This window comes from Diorhabda carinulata, chromosome 3, assembly GCF_026250575.1.
Source record: "Diorhabda carinulata isolate Delta chromosome 3, icDioCari1.1, whole genome shotgun sequence".
Lineage (NCBI taxonomy): Eukaryota > Metazoa > Arthropoda > Insecta > Coleoptera > Chrysomelidae > Diorhabda > Diorhabda carinulata.
In genome coordinates this window covers 22144399-22159403 of record NC_079462.1, presented here as the reverse complement: position 1 = coordinate 22159403, position 15005 = coordinate 22144399, and the positions used below count along the sequence as shown (strand labels likewise).

Sequence of the window (15005 nt, the reverse complement as noted above, 5' to 3'; positions counted from 1 at the left end):
CATGTGCGAAGTGAGGAAGCATACACATACCCTTGATTTCGATGTATTCTTCTGCGCTTTTCTCCAGATTTTATCTGGAATGAATACGAGGATGGTCCCAGAAGTACCAGGCCTGACCTAGAGATGGCGGTAGTTGCTTGAAAAATACTACTGTATTAGAAAGTACACAATCCATAAAAATAAATAATTGGATGCCACGTTTGATGGAACCGAACAGTGCCATGAAAATGTTATTATTTAGTGTTTGATAATGTTTCACAGAAATCAAGCCGAATTTGTGTGTCGTTTTATAACCACGGATGAAACGTTGGCCAATCACTTCAAACCCGAAACAAAACAACAATCAAAACAATGGACTGAAAGGGAGAACGGGCTCCAAAGAAGGCAAAGACCGTTCTTTTTGCAGGCAAGGTAATAGTGTCAGTTTTTTGGGATGCGCGTATGATCTGAAAAAGGAAAACTATCAACGGCGAGTATTATGCGAACTTATTGCAACGTTTGAGCGTAGAAATCAAGCAAAACGACCGCATTTGACTGAGAAGAAAATGTTGTTTCATCAAGACAATTAATTCATTAAAGTTTGAATTGCTACCTCATGCACCCTATTCGCCAGATTTAGCCTCATCGGATTATGTTCTGTTCCCAGACTTGGTGGTAAAATATTTTTTAAAAATAAAGAGGTGACTTCGGCAGTTAATGGCTATTTTGAGAAACTTGAATATTTTTAGTATTAAAAGGGTATATAACTTATTGAGCATCGATGGGAAAAATGTATGGAACTAAAAGGAGATTACGTTGATTAGTTTTTTTTTCAATATTTTTGTGTTTTCTTTGTTGGGCCAGGTACTTCTGGGACCATCCTCGTAGTAGAAATATTTTCAAATATATTAAATGACAAAAAAGGTTTTCGTGATACCAGAAAAATATCATTCTTCATTACACCATTCAAATGGGTATGCGGGACCTTTTCTGTTTTCAATTTTGCCCAAATTAAGATAAGTTTGATCAAAATCTGCGATAACGGTGAAACATTACGGCCATAAGTAAAGTTTTCATTTCCATAAAAAAAATTCAAAGTCCCGTTCATAGAACATTCAAGATTAGTGGCCCTGGATTATCAGAACAACGTACTTTCTCATACTTAGGTGATTATCATAGCTAATATTCACAAAATACAATTCCAATTGGTTGATCACCCACCGTTTCGACCATATCTAGTCGCCAGTCGCGTTTTCCTGTTTCCTAACCTCAAAGTTTCACTTACAGGAGAAAGATTTTCAAATTCTCCGTTGAAACATTAAAATGATTATGAGAAAAAAATGTTTTTTTCATATGTCAGAAACATTTAAGACTATTATATTGATAAGAATAACCAAACTTATCGGATATAATATAGAACGAAATTCCTTTAAGAAAACAATATGCAAACAAATCTTGGCATGTTGTACTTATAGAAAGGACTTTAAAGTAATAAGAGTAATGAAAAGCTAGTATATAAATCAAGTATACATTCGATTAGGTAGTCGCGAGATTTGCACCAAAGCGAACTGAATAACGTCAGTTCTCAAAAATAGCACAGCCAGGAATAAACCGAAAAAGTTTTTCAGTATCACGCCAACAGAGATTCGAAAAACATTTCAGAGCTGAAGCTTCTAACGAATTGCAGAAGTGCATCGGTTTAATGGAATTTTTTTGAAACACTTAGACATGGAAACTGTTGATAAAAATCTCTACGTATCAACAAGTGGTGGAGAAAATGGAAAGTGGTAATAAGAAAGTTAGAAAAGGTGAGTGATCCAATTTCTAATATTATAAATTCGCAACGACAATAAAGAATATTATGATTATAAAACAAATCGTGTATTTAGTATATAATTAAAATTGAATATAGTTTGAATATGTTTTTACTTTTACACCACAGAATTGCTCAAAATATATTTTTGTCTCATGAAATCTTTGCCCGTCCAACCGCCTACACAATACGTTAAATTTGCAATTGAAATCGTTTTATTTTCAGTTGAATCTCTGTTGAATTTTCGTATCGATCGATTGTTTCGGTAAAACGATTTTACAATCCGAGTAGCTCGACTACTAGCGAGGAGTCCTCTGCTGCATTTCCATAAAACCTTATAGTATAATATTTTTGTTTTTTGGGCCCTGAATCTGTGGTGTTTCAATTAACATATGTTTTTATTAGTTAGAAAATGTTTATATTTCATTACTTTGTTATTGTATTCATTTTTTAATAAACTCAACTGATTGCATAATTGTTACCTCTTGTTAAATATTACCAGAAATAAATACCTCGACCACGAGAATGGAAAATATTTTCCATTGCCCTCGCTTTAGCCAGGATGATTTTTTTTGCGATCGTCAAAAATATTATTGATAATAATTGCAATTATTGTTTTACAATCTACAGCATATCAATGTAGTTTGAAAAGTCACAACGTTGCTGTGGAAATGTTTGGTTATATATTATATAGGATGAGTCTGTAATTTTGTTACCAAATTGTCAAACCTGAATACGTTCAATCGCTATTTTTGATACACGATAATATACACAAGGAGTCCCAATTTAGAGACATGATATCATAGTTGTTTATGTTAAATGGCAACGCTGTCATTTTGCTTACCATTTTTATAGAATATATAGAGTAAATCAAACTGCCAAGGATGAAAGTAATGCTGTTTACCAACTGCAAAAGAAAGCATATAGGAACGTGTCATGTCTTCATTGTTAGACAACTTGAATATATCAACATTCTAAAAAAAACGAGCAAAAACAGATATAAAATAAACCAATGTTGGATATTAATTATTTTCTATCATTAGCAAAGTCAGTTATTATTATTATCTTTATTAGGCTCTCCCAAAGAAAGTCTACCATTGTGTATAGTGTGCCAACCGTAAACATACCACGTTTTGTAGATTGTTTATATATATTTAATATTATTCGATGTTTTTTCTTGTGTTTTCTAGTGAATTCATAACAATTTTCACTATTTCAACTCTATCATTTCACATTCTGTTGATTTCTATACTAAGGTCTCCGTATTTTAGGATTGACTCAGTTATAATAGACATGGTCATCAAATGGTATACAAATATCTATCAGAGTACATTGCTGGTTTATTTTGTTTTTCTTACAATGTCTGGTCTGTTAGCACTTGAAAGTTTTGTCTGTATGTATGTGGTTGTCATCCGGTATTGTTAGCTCTTGTTCTTTATCAATATAAGTGAATAAAAGAGCACACCTTATCATGTCCTTTTACGTATTCATTCCCAGCTTATTTTGGATATCTCGAAGTTACGTGTTGTATGATTCGTCATGTACGAGGATGTATTGATATCTATTTAGCCTAGACCAATTCCATGCATAAAAAAATAAAAAATAAATAGAAAGTGTCAGTGTAAAGTTTGACGTCAAAAAAGTAAACCAGAGTTACGCAATGAATTAAAAGAAACAAGATGTCCACCGAAATTGTGAAAATCGAAAAATTGGAGTATCGAGCCATCATCAAGTATCTGTATTTAAAAGGGTTAAGAGTTCAGCAGATTTACGAAGATATGCTTAATACCATTGGTGAATAATGTCCTTCGTATGCGACCGTGAAAAATTGGACTACAAGCTTAAAAAGAGTTAAAGTTTCCATTGAAAATGATGACCGATCGGGAAGGCCAGCTTCTGTGTCAGTCCCCGAAAATATCGATGCAGTTCATGACATGATTTTATCAGACCGTCGAATTGGGCGTTCATCACATAGTTCACGTCAATTTGGACATGAGAAAAATTGCTGTAAAATGGATCCCCAAATTTTAAAATGTTGACCAAAAGCGTGCAAGGGTAGAAGCATCGCGTTCGATCTGTGCTCGATTTGAAAACGATGTAGACTTCTTAAACCGAATTATTACTATGGATGAGACTTGGGTACATTTCTACGATCCAGAAACAAAGCAACAATCGATGGAATGGCGACACTCTGGTTCTCCAAGACCTAAGAAATTTCGTGTCCAAAAATCTGCTGGAAAAATTTTTGCTTCAGTTTTTTGGGATTGCCATGGAGTAATCATGATTGATTTTTTGGATAAGGGTAAAACAATAACTGATGATTTCTATTCGACATTACTGACCACTCTACGGGAATTACTACATTTGCAATCAGATCTAACTATGGAAATTCGAGTACACTCCTTTTGTAGAGCTTCTCGTGGACCCCTAGGGGTGCACCTGGACTACTTTGGGAATCACTGCTCTTTCGTTATATATTCCCTACGGCCAAATTAATATTTCAATTTTACCTCTTTTTATTATTTGGCACATTTCTCGTTAGAGGAAACATGATCACGCAGAAGAGAATTAGTAACAGGGAGTTACGTTGAAAAATGCCTCAATAGCTCAATAATTCTGTACGTAACAGCTAAATTAATGCTAACAAACAGATTGGAATGCTATGGTCTGTAATGTGTCAAGAATACATAATAACCCGGTGTTTTGGCAATTCTAGGCCTGTTGTTCAAATTTTTTAACTATCCGAAGCATCAAATACCAGCTTTGTGTTTTGAAGAAGCTTCGCCTCGATATTTTATTTCGATTTCCACTTTCTTTTGGGTGGGTTCGAAACTAAAAATCCGTTGAAAACATGGTCTCAAAATTTATTGGGTTAATTACTTTCCAAAAAGACAAGATGTCTGTCGTTTATATAAAAGTTTTGTTTATTAGGAGTAGTTCAGATCAATGAGATGAGGTTTTGTTTTACCTTTGGTTAGGAGTAGAGGACGTATTTATATTGAACAACCTTGTTCTGTGATTAGCGATGCAGAGGCGTACGATCGTGAGAAACCTCTGAGCGGTTTTTATCACGATGGGAAGGAACCTACAGTTTAATAATTGCTCTATGTCTAACTTGATATAATAATGTCGTAGGTAAACAATTACCTTGAGATAGGTAGCCTAATTTTTAATATTAGATGTAGTCTGGACCTTGGTTTAAATTGAACATTAAGGTCATGTTGTAATGAACTACAATTATTTTGGTATTTGAATTAATTTTATTCGCATTAATTCGATTGTTTTACTCAGAAAAACTACATTATGTTAAAATTCTTCTGTTTACGTTTATGCGTTAAATATACATACATTTGGTAGCCTTGAAGACGACATTTAGAAAATTGATACATTTAAAATAGACTATTAATTCGTTTATAACTTTACTTAGCACATACTTACAATAACACAAAATATAATTTGATTTCTTGAACCTTGGTACTTTTTGATTTCTAGTTGGCAAAATTGTTGAATTGTTGAAGTCATACGACTGAAACTGCTTTGACCAATCACCCAACGTCACATTGACAGACAGAAATCTGTAAACAAAAAAAGTTGAACAAATCTTTGTAGACCTTGAACACACTGTGAGCGTTTCGATAACCGAGTTATTCTCTTAAAAGACTGATGGTAAACTGTTTACGTCAAACACTGGAGAGGTAGATTCCTAAACTTGACTTTCCATTTGCCGTCGCCGGCTGACGTTGGTGATTTTCGACATAAACGAATTTTATCTTTTCCCTTCAGCCGATTGTAGCAATAAAAAATAGTCTATCACATCCGTTTGCGTTTGTCACGTGATTTCGACGTATGACATTAGAATTTAATGGTCTCACTTTGAACGCTTTCATATTCTTTTTCTTTTTAAGTTTTGCTATTGCCATTGTACACACGATAAGGCCTTATACTTTATACTTTATACTTTATTCTTTATTATTTTCAATAATATCGTCCTTAAATACCGGATTACAAATAAAAACACAACAATATTATGAGAACAAAAAGCAGTTCAAACGTCATAAAGAATAACAACATTTTTAGGTTAATGACAACAAACTCAAGTTTATAAATAGGGTGTAGAATTTGCTACGAACGTCAAACGGCAAACGTCACCCGCGAACGGCAACTACAAACGGAAAGTCGAGCTTTTGAATCAGCCTTAATTGTGAGTGTTTGTGTAGTGGTAATGTAAACAGTGTTTTCACTATAAATATCACCAACGATTCCAAAAATTCCACCTTCGTTGTAGACTTTGTTTCAAAAATAAAATGAAAATGACAATGTACCACTGTTAAAACTGTCTTTAACAACTCTGATATTACGTGGGAGAATGTTTTGACTTTATCCATAAATAATGTTGTCTGATTAATTTTTTATTGTATTTAACCAAGGATGTTCATTTATTTTTAATATTTGTTGACCAGTGCTTATGACACGGATGCTTGAAACATCAATATTGACATCTAAGTAGTATATTCACTTGAGTAAAAAAATAAGTTTCCTGTAAAGCATTCTGATTATACATTTGAGAACAAACAACCGCTTCTGAACGTGACATAAGTAAAAAAGTATTGAAAACCACATGGAAGAGCTTGCGCAACGACCGTTTCAGTAACACGCAAAATAGTTGAATTTGATTACTTTTCCAAAATATACAACTTCAAAAAAGACAGATGCAAACGAAAGTGGCGATATATTCATTGTTATTGCTCTGGGAATATTGAAGTAAAGTCTTTGTTACAGAATGAGAATCATCAGATAACTTTTCTGACAAATGCAAATTCAAAGCTATAAATTGATTTAATAAATTATCTCTAATTATTTTATCAGTTTTATATTTAAACATTGCAATGTATCAATAAATCGTCAATCGTCAATAATCAAGTAAGTTATGTTTGTGGCTTTTCTTCTCCGTTTTTTCAAAGAATTTAAAGTCTGATTAATATTCTACTCTACGAATATACTTTTTAGTTTATCTTGGAATCTAGTACTACTTAATCAACGTATGTAGTCTTAAATTGGATTGGTTTTCTTCTAAGGCCAGTAGTGTTTGTAGGAGTAGAAACGTTTTTACGTTGACAACATGAACCAAATTGTTTCTTGTAAGATTTTCTCAAAGTTCTCAACCGAGTAATGTTTGATCATCTTAATTATTAATTTCACCAAACACTCAAATTTTAAGCATCAATTTCATTTGAACTAATGAACAAAATTATTATGGAGCAAATAAATCATTTTGAGGCGTACGCGAATGAAATAAATCATACCTGTGTTCTGTAATTCCATTCCGATGTATGATTAGATATTTCCAAAAAACAAACAACTATTCATTCCATATAATGAAAAATCTATAATTATTTTACACAGAAATTATTTCGAAGCAAAAAATCTGTTCTGAAAATGTTTCCTAACAAAGGAATTATGATTTTGTGCCATTCTATCACCGCTTGAAATTATGTCTTCATAGTTAGTTACTGTATAGTCTATTAAGTCTTCTGATCCTTCGCTGCACCACTAAGTTGTAGGCTTCTGGTCTCTTTTATAGTGGGTACTTGAAATTCGTTTTTTTGAACATACTATAGGCCATAGGGCGTTGTATATTACATTTTGGTATCTCGAGTTGTACACCAAGTCTGAGTTTCGTACGTCCAGATTAGTCACAAGACATTTTTGTAAATGAGAAGTTCTTTTTCTTAGCTGAATTTTGATTTAGGATCTATCCAAAAACAAATATATACTCTTGTGTGTCAATCTAATGGCCCATAGATGTTTTCTCCAGCTTAGATAATTATTTAAGTTGAGTAGTCAATTCATTCTTTCTTACTTCAGGTATTTATTTTTTTTTAATGTGAATATAATATTTTCTTGTACTCTCCATAATTTTCTTGAACTTGGTGAATCGATTTTGTAGCAATAGCGATCTTTTTACTTGAAGCTATGGTACAATACAATAATGTGCATGATTATACATTATCAAATTCATTTTTATATTAATATAATTTAATGATGATATTTGAAATATAAACATCCGTTTCTAATATTAAGCTCGTCGCGTCTCATTTCAGTTCTTGATACTTTTATTCACATATTTGTTCTAATTTACACAATTGACATAAAAATCCATAGGTGTAATATCTGGAGATAGATCAGATCATGTTATGGGTCGAGCCGTACCATTTAGTTATCAGAGAAGATATTATTGATATATTTCCTTACAATTTGACTATAATGACCGTTTACCAGTTCCAGTCTATAATTGGCACAGCGTCTAAAAAAGTGAAGATCATTTTGCAACTACAAATAATTGTAGCCATTTAAAGTCGATTTTGGATAATCTTTCTAATTTTTTTTTCAAATGTAGACTTGAAATTTCATTATTTCAATAATGAATGTTCGAAATGGAATCAACATCATTTGTCCATAATATTTGAGAGATGATGGATCAACAATATCGGAATACACTAATTATTGGCAGAATTTCATTATTCTAAGTGGGTCTGTTCTTTCTAATCCTTGTACTTTAGTATAATGGAAAAAATATGTAGTTCAGGTAGTTCAGGACAAAATCATCGAACAAGTCTCACAATTTAAATACCTGGGTATGAACCTGTTGAGTTATCACGACCCAGTGAAGGACCTAAGAAGCCAGCGACTGCCATATCGTGCTGCTTAAGGCAGATAATAAAGGCGCACGAATACATGCGAAAGGATGCCAAAGTTAGGATCTATAAGACTTGTATCAGGCCAATCATGCCATACGGAATAGAAGCCAGAGATGAAACCAACAAAACGAAAAGCATGCTCGGGTAACCGAAATGAAAACGCTCATGACTATAGTGGGAAAATCAAGAGAAGATTGAATCAGGAACACTGACATCAGGGAACAATGTTGGGTCCAAGACATCGTAAGAAGGGGGAAACAAAGACAAAGATACTAGTACGCCCACGTGAGAAGAATGGAAGAGAGTAGATTGCTACGCATCGTACTTGAAGGGAACCCGGACGACCACCTAAGAGATGGATGGATAGCTGGCAGTCTACCTCCCAGGAACTGATACAGAAGAACCTGTAAAACTAACAGATCATTAGATGTTAAAAATGAATAAGAAGAAGAAAAAGAAAATATATGTGTCATGACATAATCTTGTCATGTTGATGAAAATGGAGGTATAACTCTTTTCTTCATATCTATGCTAGAGGCACGTGTTCTTCAATAATTGGATTATAACTCTTACCAAATCCAGCTCAGCGGTGGCTCATAAATTGATATGTATTATTTACTCTGGTGCCATGACAGATATTGGAAATATGTATGGCAATCATCGATAAAATATGTTAAAATTAATTAATAATATAACACTTTTTGGTATTTCCCATGATATTGATTTAAACTGTTCAATTGTACCGTAGTTTGTACTAGAGAATAGAGAATTATGAATTTGCTGCTCTAAATATGAAGTATTGTGAAATACTTTACATTAAGAAGTTGTGCATGATTAAGTTCATTGTAATTTTTAGATTTCATGATCCCATGTATTCCTAAACACCTACACATCCTTAGTGTGTAAAAAAAAATTAAATAAGCAAATTAAAGAAACGACATACTTCAAGTTGTTTGTACGCTGTGAAAAATTAAACAATCTTTGTTATGAATTGCTCGATACGGTCTATGATATAATGAATATTAACAATTAGTAGACATAGAGAAAGATTCGAAATAAAAAAATGCTTGTAATGGAGAATGTATGGATATGTCAGTACGCCTTTGGATGAGATTATATTGAAATTTGCCAAGAATGTATCTTTATTGTTATTCTCAATAAATATATGTCTGAAAATTTATTTTTAGTGTTGTTTATTTGATAATTGCACTGTATATTTTATAATACCAATAAAAAGCATAAACATTGATGTAAATGTTCAATATCCGCTTCATAAAATACTAAAGTTTTAAACAAATGATAATAATTATCAGGTCATAATTTTCGATTTGATTGAAAAATAAAAACAGTTACCCAATCTTCAAATAATGTTTTAAAATATTTTCATTGAGAAAATAGAACTGCTTCATTCATTGGTTCTAAATTTGAGTTGTGGAGTATGACAAGCTTTTTTTCCTAAAAACCAATGTCTTTAGAATTGAAGTGGTTCCTTCGTATTTTATGACCATACTTCAATTTACTTAGTTTGTCTGCTTGGATGAAATGCTCTACATAAATTTCCTTCTTTCAATTTTAAATCAACAGATTGATTTGAAATTTCGCATATATTTTGCATTTGCCTTTAAATGAGATTCAAAATTTTGGTAAAATATTGAATAATATGACATGAATTAATTATTTTACTTTTTATATGTACAGATTATTCCATTTTGCTATATATCTTCGAATTTCATAATAATTTTTCGTAAAATAATTGATGAAATCTTTATTAGAATCAATAGAACAATCAGTATAATTTAATGTTTGAAGATGATTTCATGCAAATGCTGGCCGTGGCTCCGGTTTAGATAGCCTATGCGCAAGGTCCAATTTTGGCACACTCTTACTAACATATCGGCCGATATTTCACGAATATATGCTTCAATATTGGCTTCCAGTGCGTCAATCATTGCTGGTTTATCCGTGTAGAAATTAGCCTTAGCATGGCAAGAAATAGTCCAAATGTGTTAAATACCACGATCTAGGCGGTCAATTAACGGGCCCCCAACGTGAGATGAACTGTTCACCGAAGGAGGCTCTCAATTTGGCCATTGTTTCTCGGGCCGTGTGGAATGTGGCACCTTCTTGATGAAACCACATGTCAGGCATGTCCAATTCTTCCATTTTGGGCAAAAAATCGTCAATCATCACACGGTAGCGCTTGCCATTCACGGTAACGTTCCGTTTATCTTCGCTTTTGAAGAAGTTCCACCGGCCCATAGCCCACAACAAACAGTGACTTTTTCGGGATTCATTGGTAGCTCTTGTTATGCTTCTGGCTTGTCTTCACTACAGATGCGGCAATTTTGCAGTATCAACGATTTAAATTCTACCTGATGTACTTCGTTAGCATTTTTCCGCTCGAATGGATGCCTATCTGTAAATAAACCAACGCAAAAAATGAGTAGCCATCTATTTCTATGATTTAGTGGCTGTCTCCACAAAATGCTAGCCTGAGATAGCCAACGTGAAAAATAAAATTCACTGCATGCTTTGAAAGGAATTTAAAGGTCAGATTTATCAAATGAACTTCGGACTTACCTACTACTTTTAAATCTTCACTAAGTTTATTTATTCACACTTGTTAGTATACTAAAAAGACTAATTAACTTTGCAATGATAACATAATATTCTCATTTCCTGACGTGATAGAAAACACACAAAAATGTTAGTTGCCGGTCCCGATCTCTAGTTTAAAAACATTTAACAATTAATATATTTTCAGAAAAGAAGCTACCGCGGGTACCAATCAAAACCTACAAGTGGGAAGACGTTAAAAGATCTAGAAGACGAGGTGGTTACCCTTGGACATATTTATACAAAGAGCCCTATAAAGAAAATTTGGACCCGGAACAATTCACAATGGAAGGAATGCGTAAAGCTAAAAGTACTTCCACAATGGGTAAATCGGAAGATATGGATATTTCTGAAGTCTCTACATTCGATAACCAATCCTCTTATATGATAGAAGAAATAGGAATAACTAATACAGAGATAAAAGATCCCCAAAATCATTCCATTAAAACTAGTTGTAGCTCGTTAATAGTTGATGAAGAACAATGTGATGATAGTGATGCAAAAGAAACCGATGGTATAACAAAAACCAATTATGCAAAACATGAGGAGAAAGATGAAAAATCAAACCCTGTAGTAGAAAAAGTTTCCTTAAGCCCTGGAATGTTTTTCCTGCATTCGGAAGAAAGCTTGGACAACATAAGTCAGTACTTGGATAAAGATGAGCGCGGACCATCAGTAAAGTTGAACAAAGATGACAAAAAAAGTTCACAGGAAGAAGAAGAAGAAGAAGGTCCTAGCAGAAAACGAAAATTATCTTTAGAAAGTAGTCGTAGTAAAATAAGTTTTGGGAAACAAGCAATTTTGCAAAAATTGAAAAACACAAAAGAAAAAATGAAAATACCAAAAATAAGCTTTCCTACTAAAATTAAAAAAAATAACAAAAAACAGAAACACTCGCCTCAACCAGAATTGAAAAAGTCTGCTGAGAAACATTCAGTTTTTCCACCACAAAATTCTAGACCCGTTTATATTCATATTCCTCTGAAACCACCACCTGGAGAAATAGATCAATTTCAAAGAGAAAGCGAAGCTAGAACTGTAAGGAAACCTAATAGTTTCAAAGATTTAGTAAGGAATTTGAAACAACTTCAAGAAAATAAAATTGAGCATGAATCACCTCCGTCAATTGTAGAATTAAAAGAAGAAGAAGAACTGTGCGAAAAAGATGAAAGTAATGAGGTGGTTGAACGCGAGAATATAACTCCAATACCAGCTAAAGAAGACGAAGTTCCAATTCCAAAAATAGATCCTCAAGACAAAAGTACACCAGCGAATGTCGAAACCATTCAAATAATAGAATTAACAGAAGAAGTCTCAGAAAATGAACACACAACAAGTGACAAACTTCAGATAACTGAATTAAATATAGTTGATGAAAAAATGAAAACAGAAGATGTATTAGATGAAATTGATGAAAAAGTGGAAACTAACGAGGAAGATGAGTTCGAAATTATCGAAGAAAATTATACTGATGAAGTTGCAGTTGATAATAGTGATGAGATTCCTACAAGTTCAACCCCAGAGACTGATTTATTCGATAAATTATTCGAAGTATCAGCATCTAGGCCAAGAACAGACTCTGAAATAGTAGGGAGAAAAACACGATCAAAGTCTGCGGAGCCGGAACGCAAAAGGAAGCTCTCTCTAGAGAGTAGTTATAGTAGAAAAAGTTTATCTAAATTAGGAATCTTGAAAAAACTAAGAGATGCAAAAGATAAGATTAAAGATAAATTTACTAGAGCTAGTTCCAAAAAAGATGTTAAAGTTGAGGAACCGGTTAAAATTGAGCAAAAACAGAAGAATTTGAAGCCTCAGAAGGAAGTAAAACCAGTATACATTCACATTCCTTTAAAACCACCCGATGGTACTACAGATGAATTTTCTCAACTAGAAAATGAATCAAGATCAGAAATACAACGAACTGAAACCACATCTAGCACACCAGATAGTCCGGATAAACTTCGTGGAGATGTTCAATTCATAATTTTAACAGCTCCTTCCGATGATGAGGTATTAGATTATAACAGTTCGGATGTTCCGGAAACACCATCATCAGAAAATAAAGTTTTTTTTCCTAGTAAAGTTCACGAACTTAAGGAAATCGCTAAAGGTGCTGTAGATCAAATAACAGGTTCAACAACAAAATTGGCCCCAGTCACGGAAGAAACCTCTAGTCCAAAGAATTCTATTGAAAATATTTCAAATGCAATAAAGGAGGAAGAGAAATTATTCAAAACTATAGAAAAGAGTTGTGTAGAGGATATTATAAAACAAGTTGTAGAAAAAGAAAAACTTGTTGATAAAAATTCAAAACGTGTAACTGTTGACGAAGAAGATGGATTGAATGAAAGTAAGTTAAAAGAGGTTTCAGAGGAAGATTCAGATAATAAAATTGTAGATGAATCAATTGAAATGAAAATAAACGAAGAAAGTAAACCAGCGATAATAGATACTGGTGTACAGAATGTAGAGAATATGAAGATCATTTCTATGGAATCTGATGAAATTTTAGATTTAGAGGAAGCCGAGATAGATGACGATGACGATGAAAAAAAAGGAGAAGAACTAAAATCTGTATTGAAAAGTCCTAGCTCTCCCATCATGAAGAAGAGGGTTTCATTCAAGAGAAAAGTGAAGAGTAAAAACGGTAGTTATGAAGATATAAAAATACCAGAGACAGAAGAAAAGGAGAAGGAAATTGAGAAATTCCCATCAATGCCGACAGAAGAAGAAGATGTTTACATGGAGGAGAAAACAGTTAGAGATATCTCTAATGAAGAAAAACGCAATAGATGGTCTAAAATAAGGTTAGTTATTTTGTTTATTGCTTAAAGTATGAGATATGAATGGGATCAAATTACATTGATAAGCAATATTTTATGTGTTTTTCATGCCCCTATTTATCAAACAAACCTATTAATATGAATATAAATGGAAATTACTGATTGATTCTTTCTTCGCTATTTTGGGCTTATATTTTTCACTTATGCCTATTCATGCTTTCTTCTTCTACCCTATATTTATAATGTTTTTTAATTTATGTTCTATTTGTGTTTTGATGGTGTTTCACCTATTTGCGTTATTTCATCAGATGAAACTTCTATTCTCTAATCGCGCTTAAAACAACAAACGAGAGCAAATCCCAATTAGAAAAACTTAAGCAAGTTATGCTCACTGATTTGTCAACGCGTCCATGGCTCAAAATTAAAATAATATTATCTGATAAACAATTTTACTTTATTTTTTCATACTCTTTATTACATTGAAACTGGTTGCCGCTACTCGATGTCAATGAACGACGAACTCCCTTATTCTGAAAATATCTTAGCTACATCTATAATTTTTACAAGGTTTTCCATTAAACAGAAAACAAATCGAGCAAAATTTCTGGGTCGTAGATATTCACGCTAAATTTTCTATATATAAAAGTCCTGAAGGTTGCAGTTTTATAAATAGTTGGTGTTATACTGAGCTGAAAAAAAATGGTCAGCCGCTTGGTGGACGAGGGACTAGCTTCGGCTGCTCCCTAATACGTAAAAAAAGTTATACTACTTTGGATAAAATTTAACTAAGTGATTGTTTTAATGATTGAAAATATGAAAATAACAATCATCTGCATGTGTTGCAATGAGAATAGTGTTAGCCTGCGTCAAAAGGTTTTCAAGCAATACGCGGTACCTTTCAGATTCCAGCTGACGCAGTTCTGCTACTTGCAAACTTAAATAATAAAAAACCATCTTGTCAAATCAAAGTGTTATAAGTGATATCCATAATCCAAAGGATTGAAAAGCTTGATGATGATGATGATCTTGTCAAATTCTATTCGGCGCAAAGAGGGAGAATGATAAACTGAAGAAGTACCAAAAATAAGGTTTTCAAATTTTTCACAAAGAGAAAAT

At 33.0% G+C, this 15005-nt stretch overlaps 1 protein-coding gene across 1 annotated transcript in view; it reads left to right on the top strand.

The window, feature by feature from the left end:
• The first annotated feature begins 1505 nt into the window (after window positions 1–1505).
• LOC130891718 (titin) overlaps window positions 1506–15005 on the top strand; it is a 36089-nt gene continuing 22589 nt past the window's right edge. Inside the window, exons 1-2 of the mRNA XM_057796618.1 lie at window positions 1506–1787; window positions 11255–13913. Of these exons, the coding sequence (XP_057652601.1) occupies window positions 1757–1787; window positions 11255–13913 (2690 nt within the window). The 5' untranslated portion in view covers window positions 1506–1756. The remainder of the gene's footprint in view (window positions 1788–11254; window positions 13914–15005) is intronic.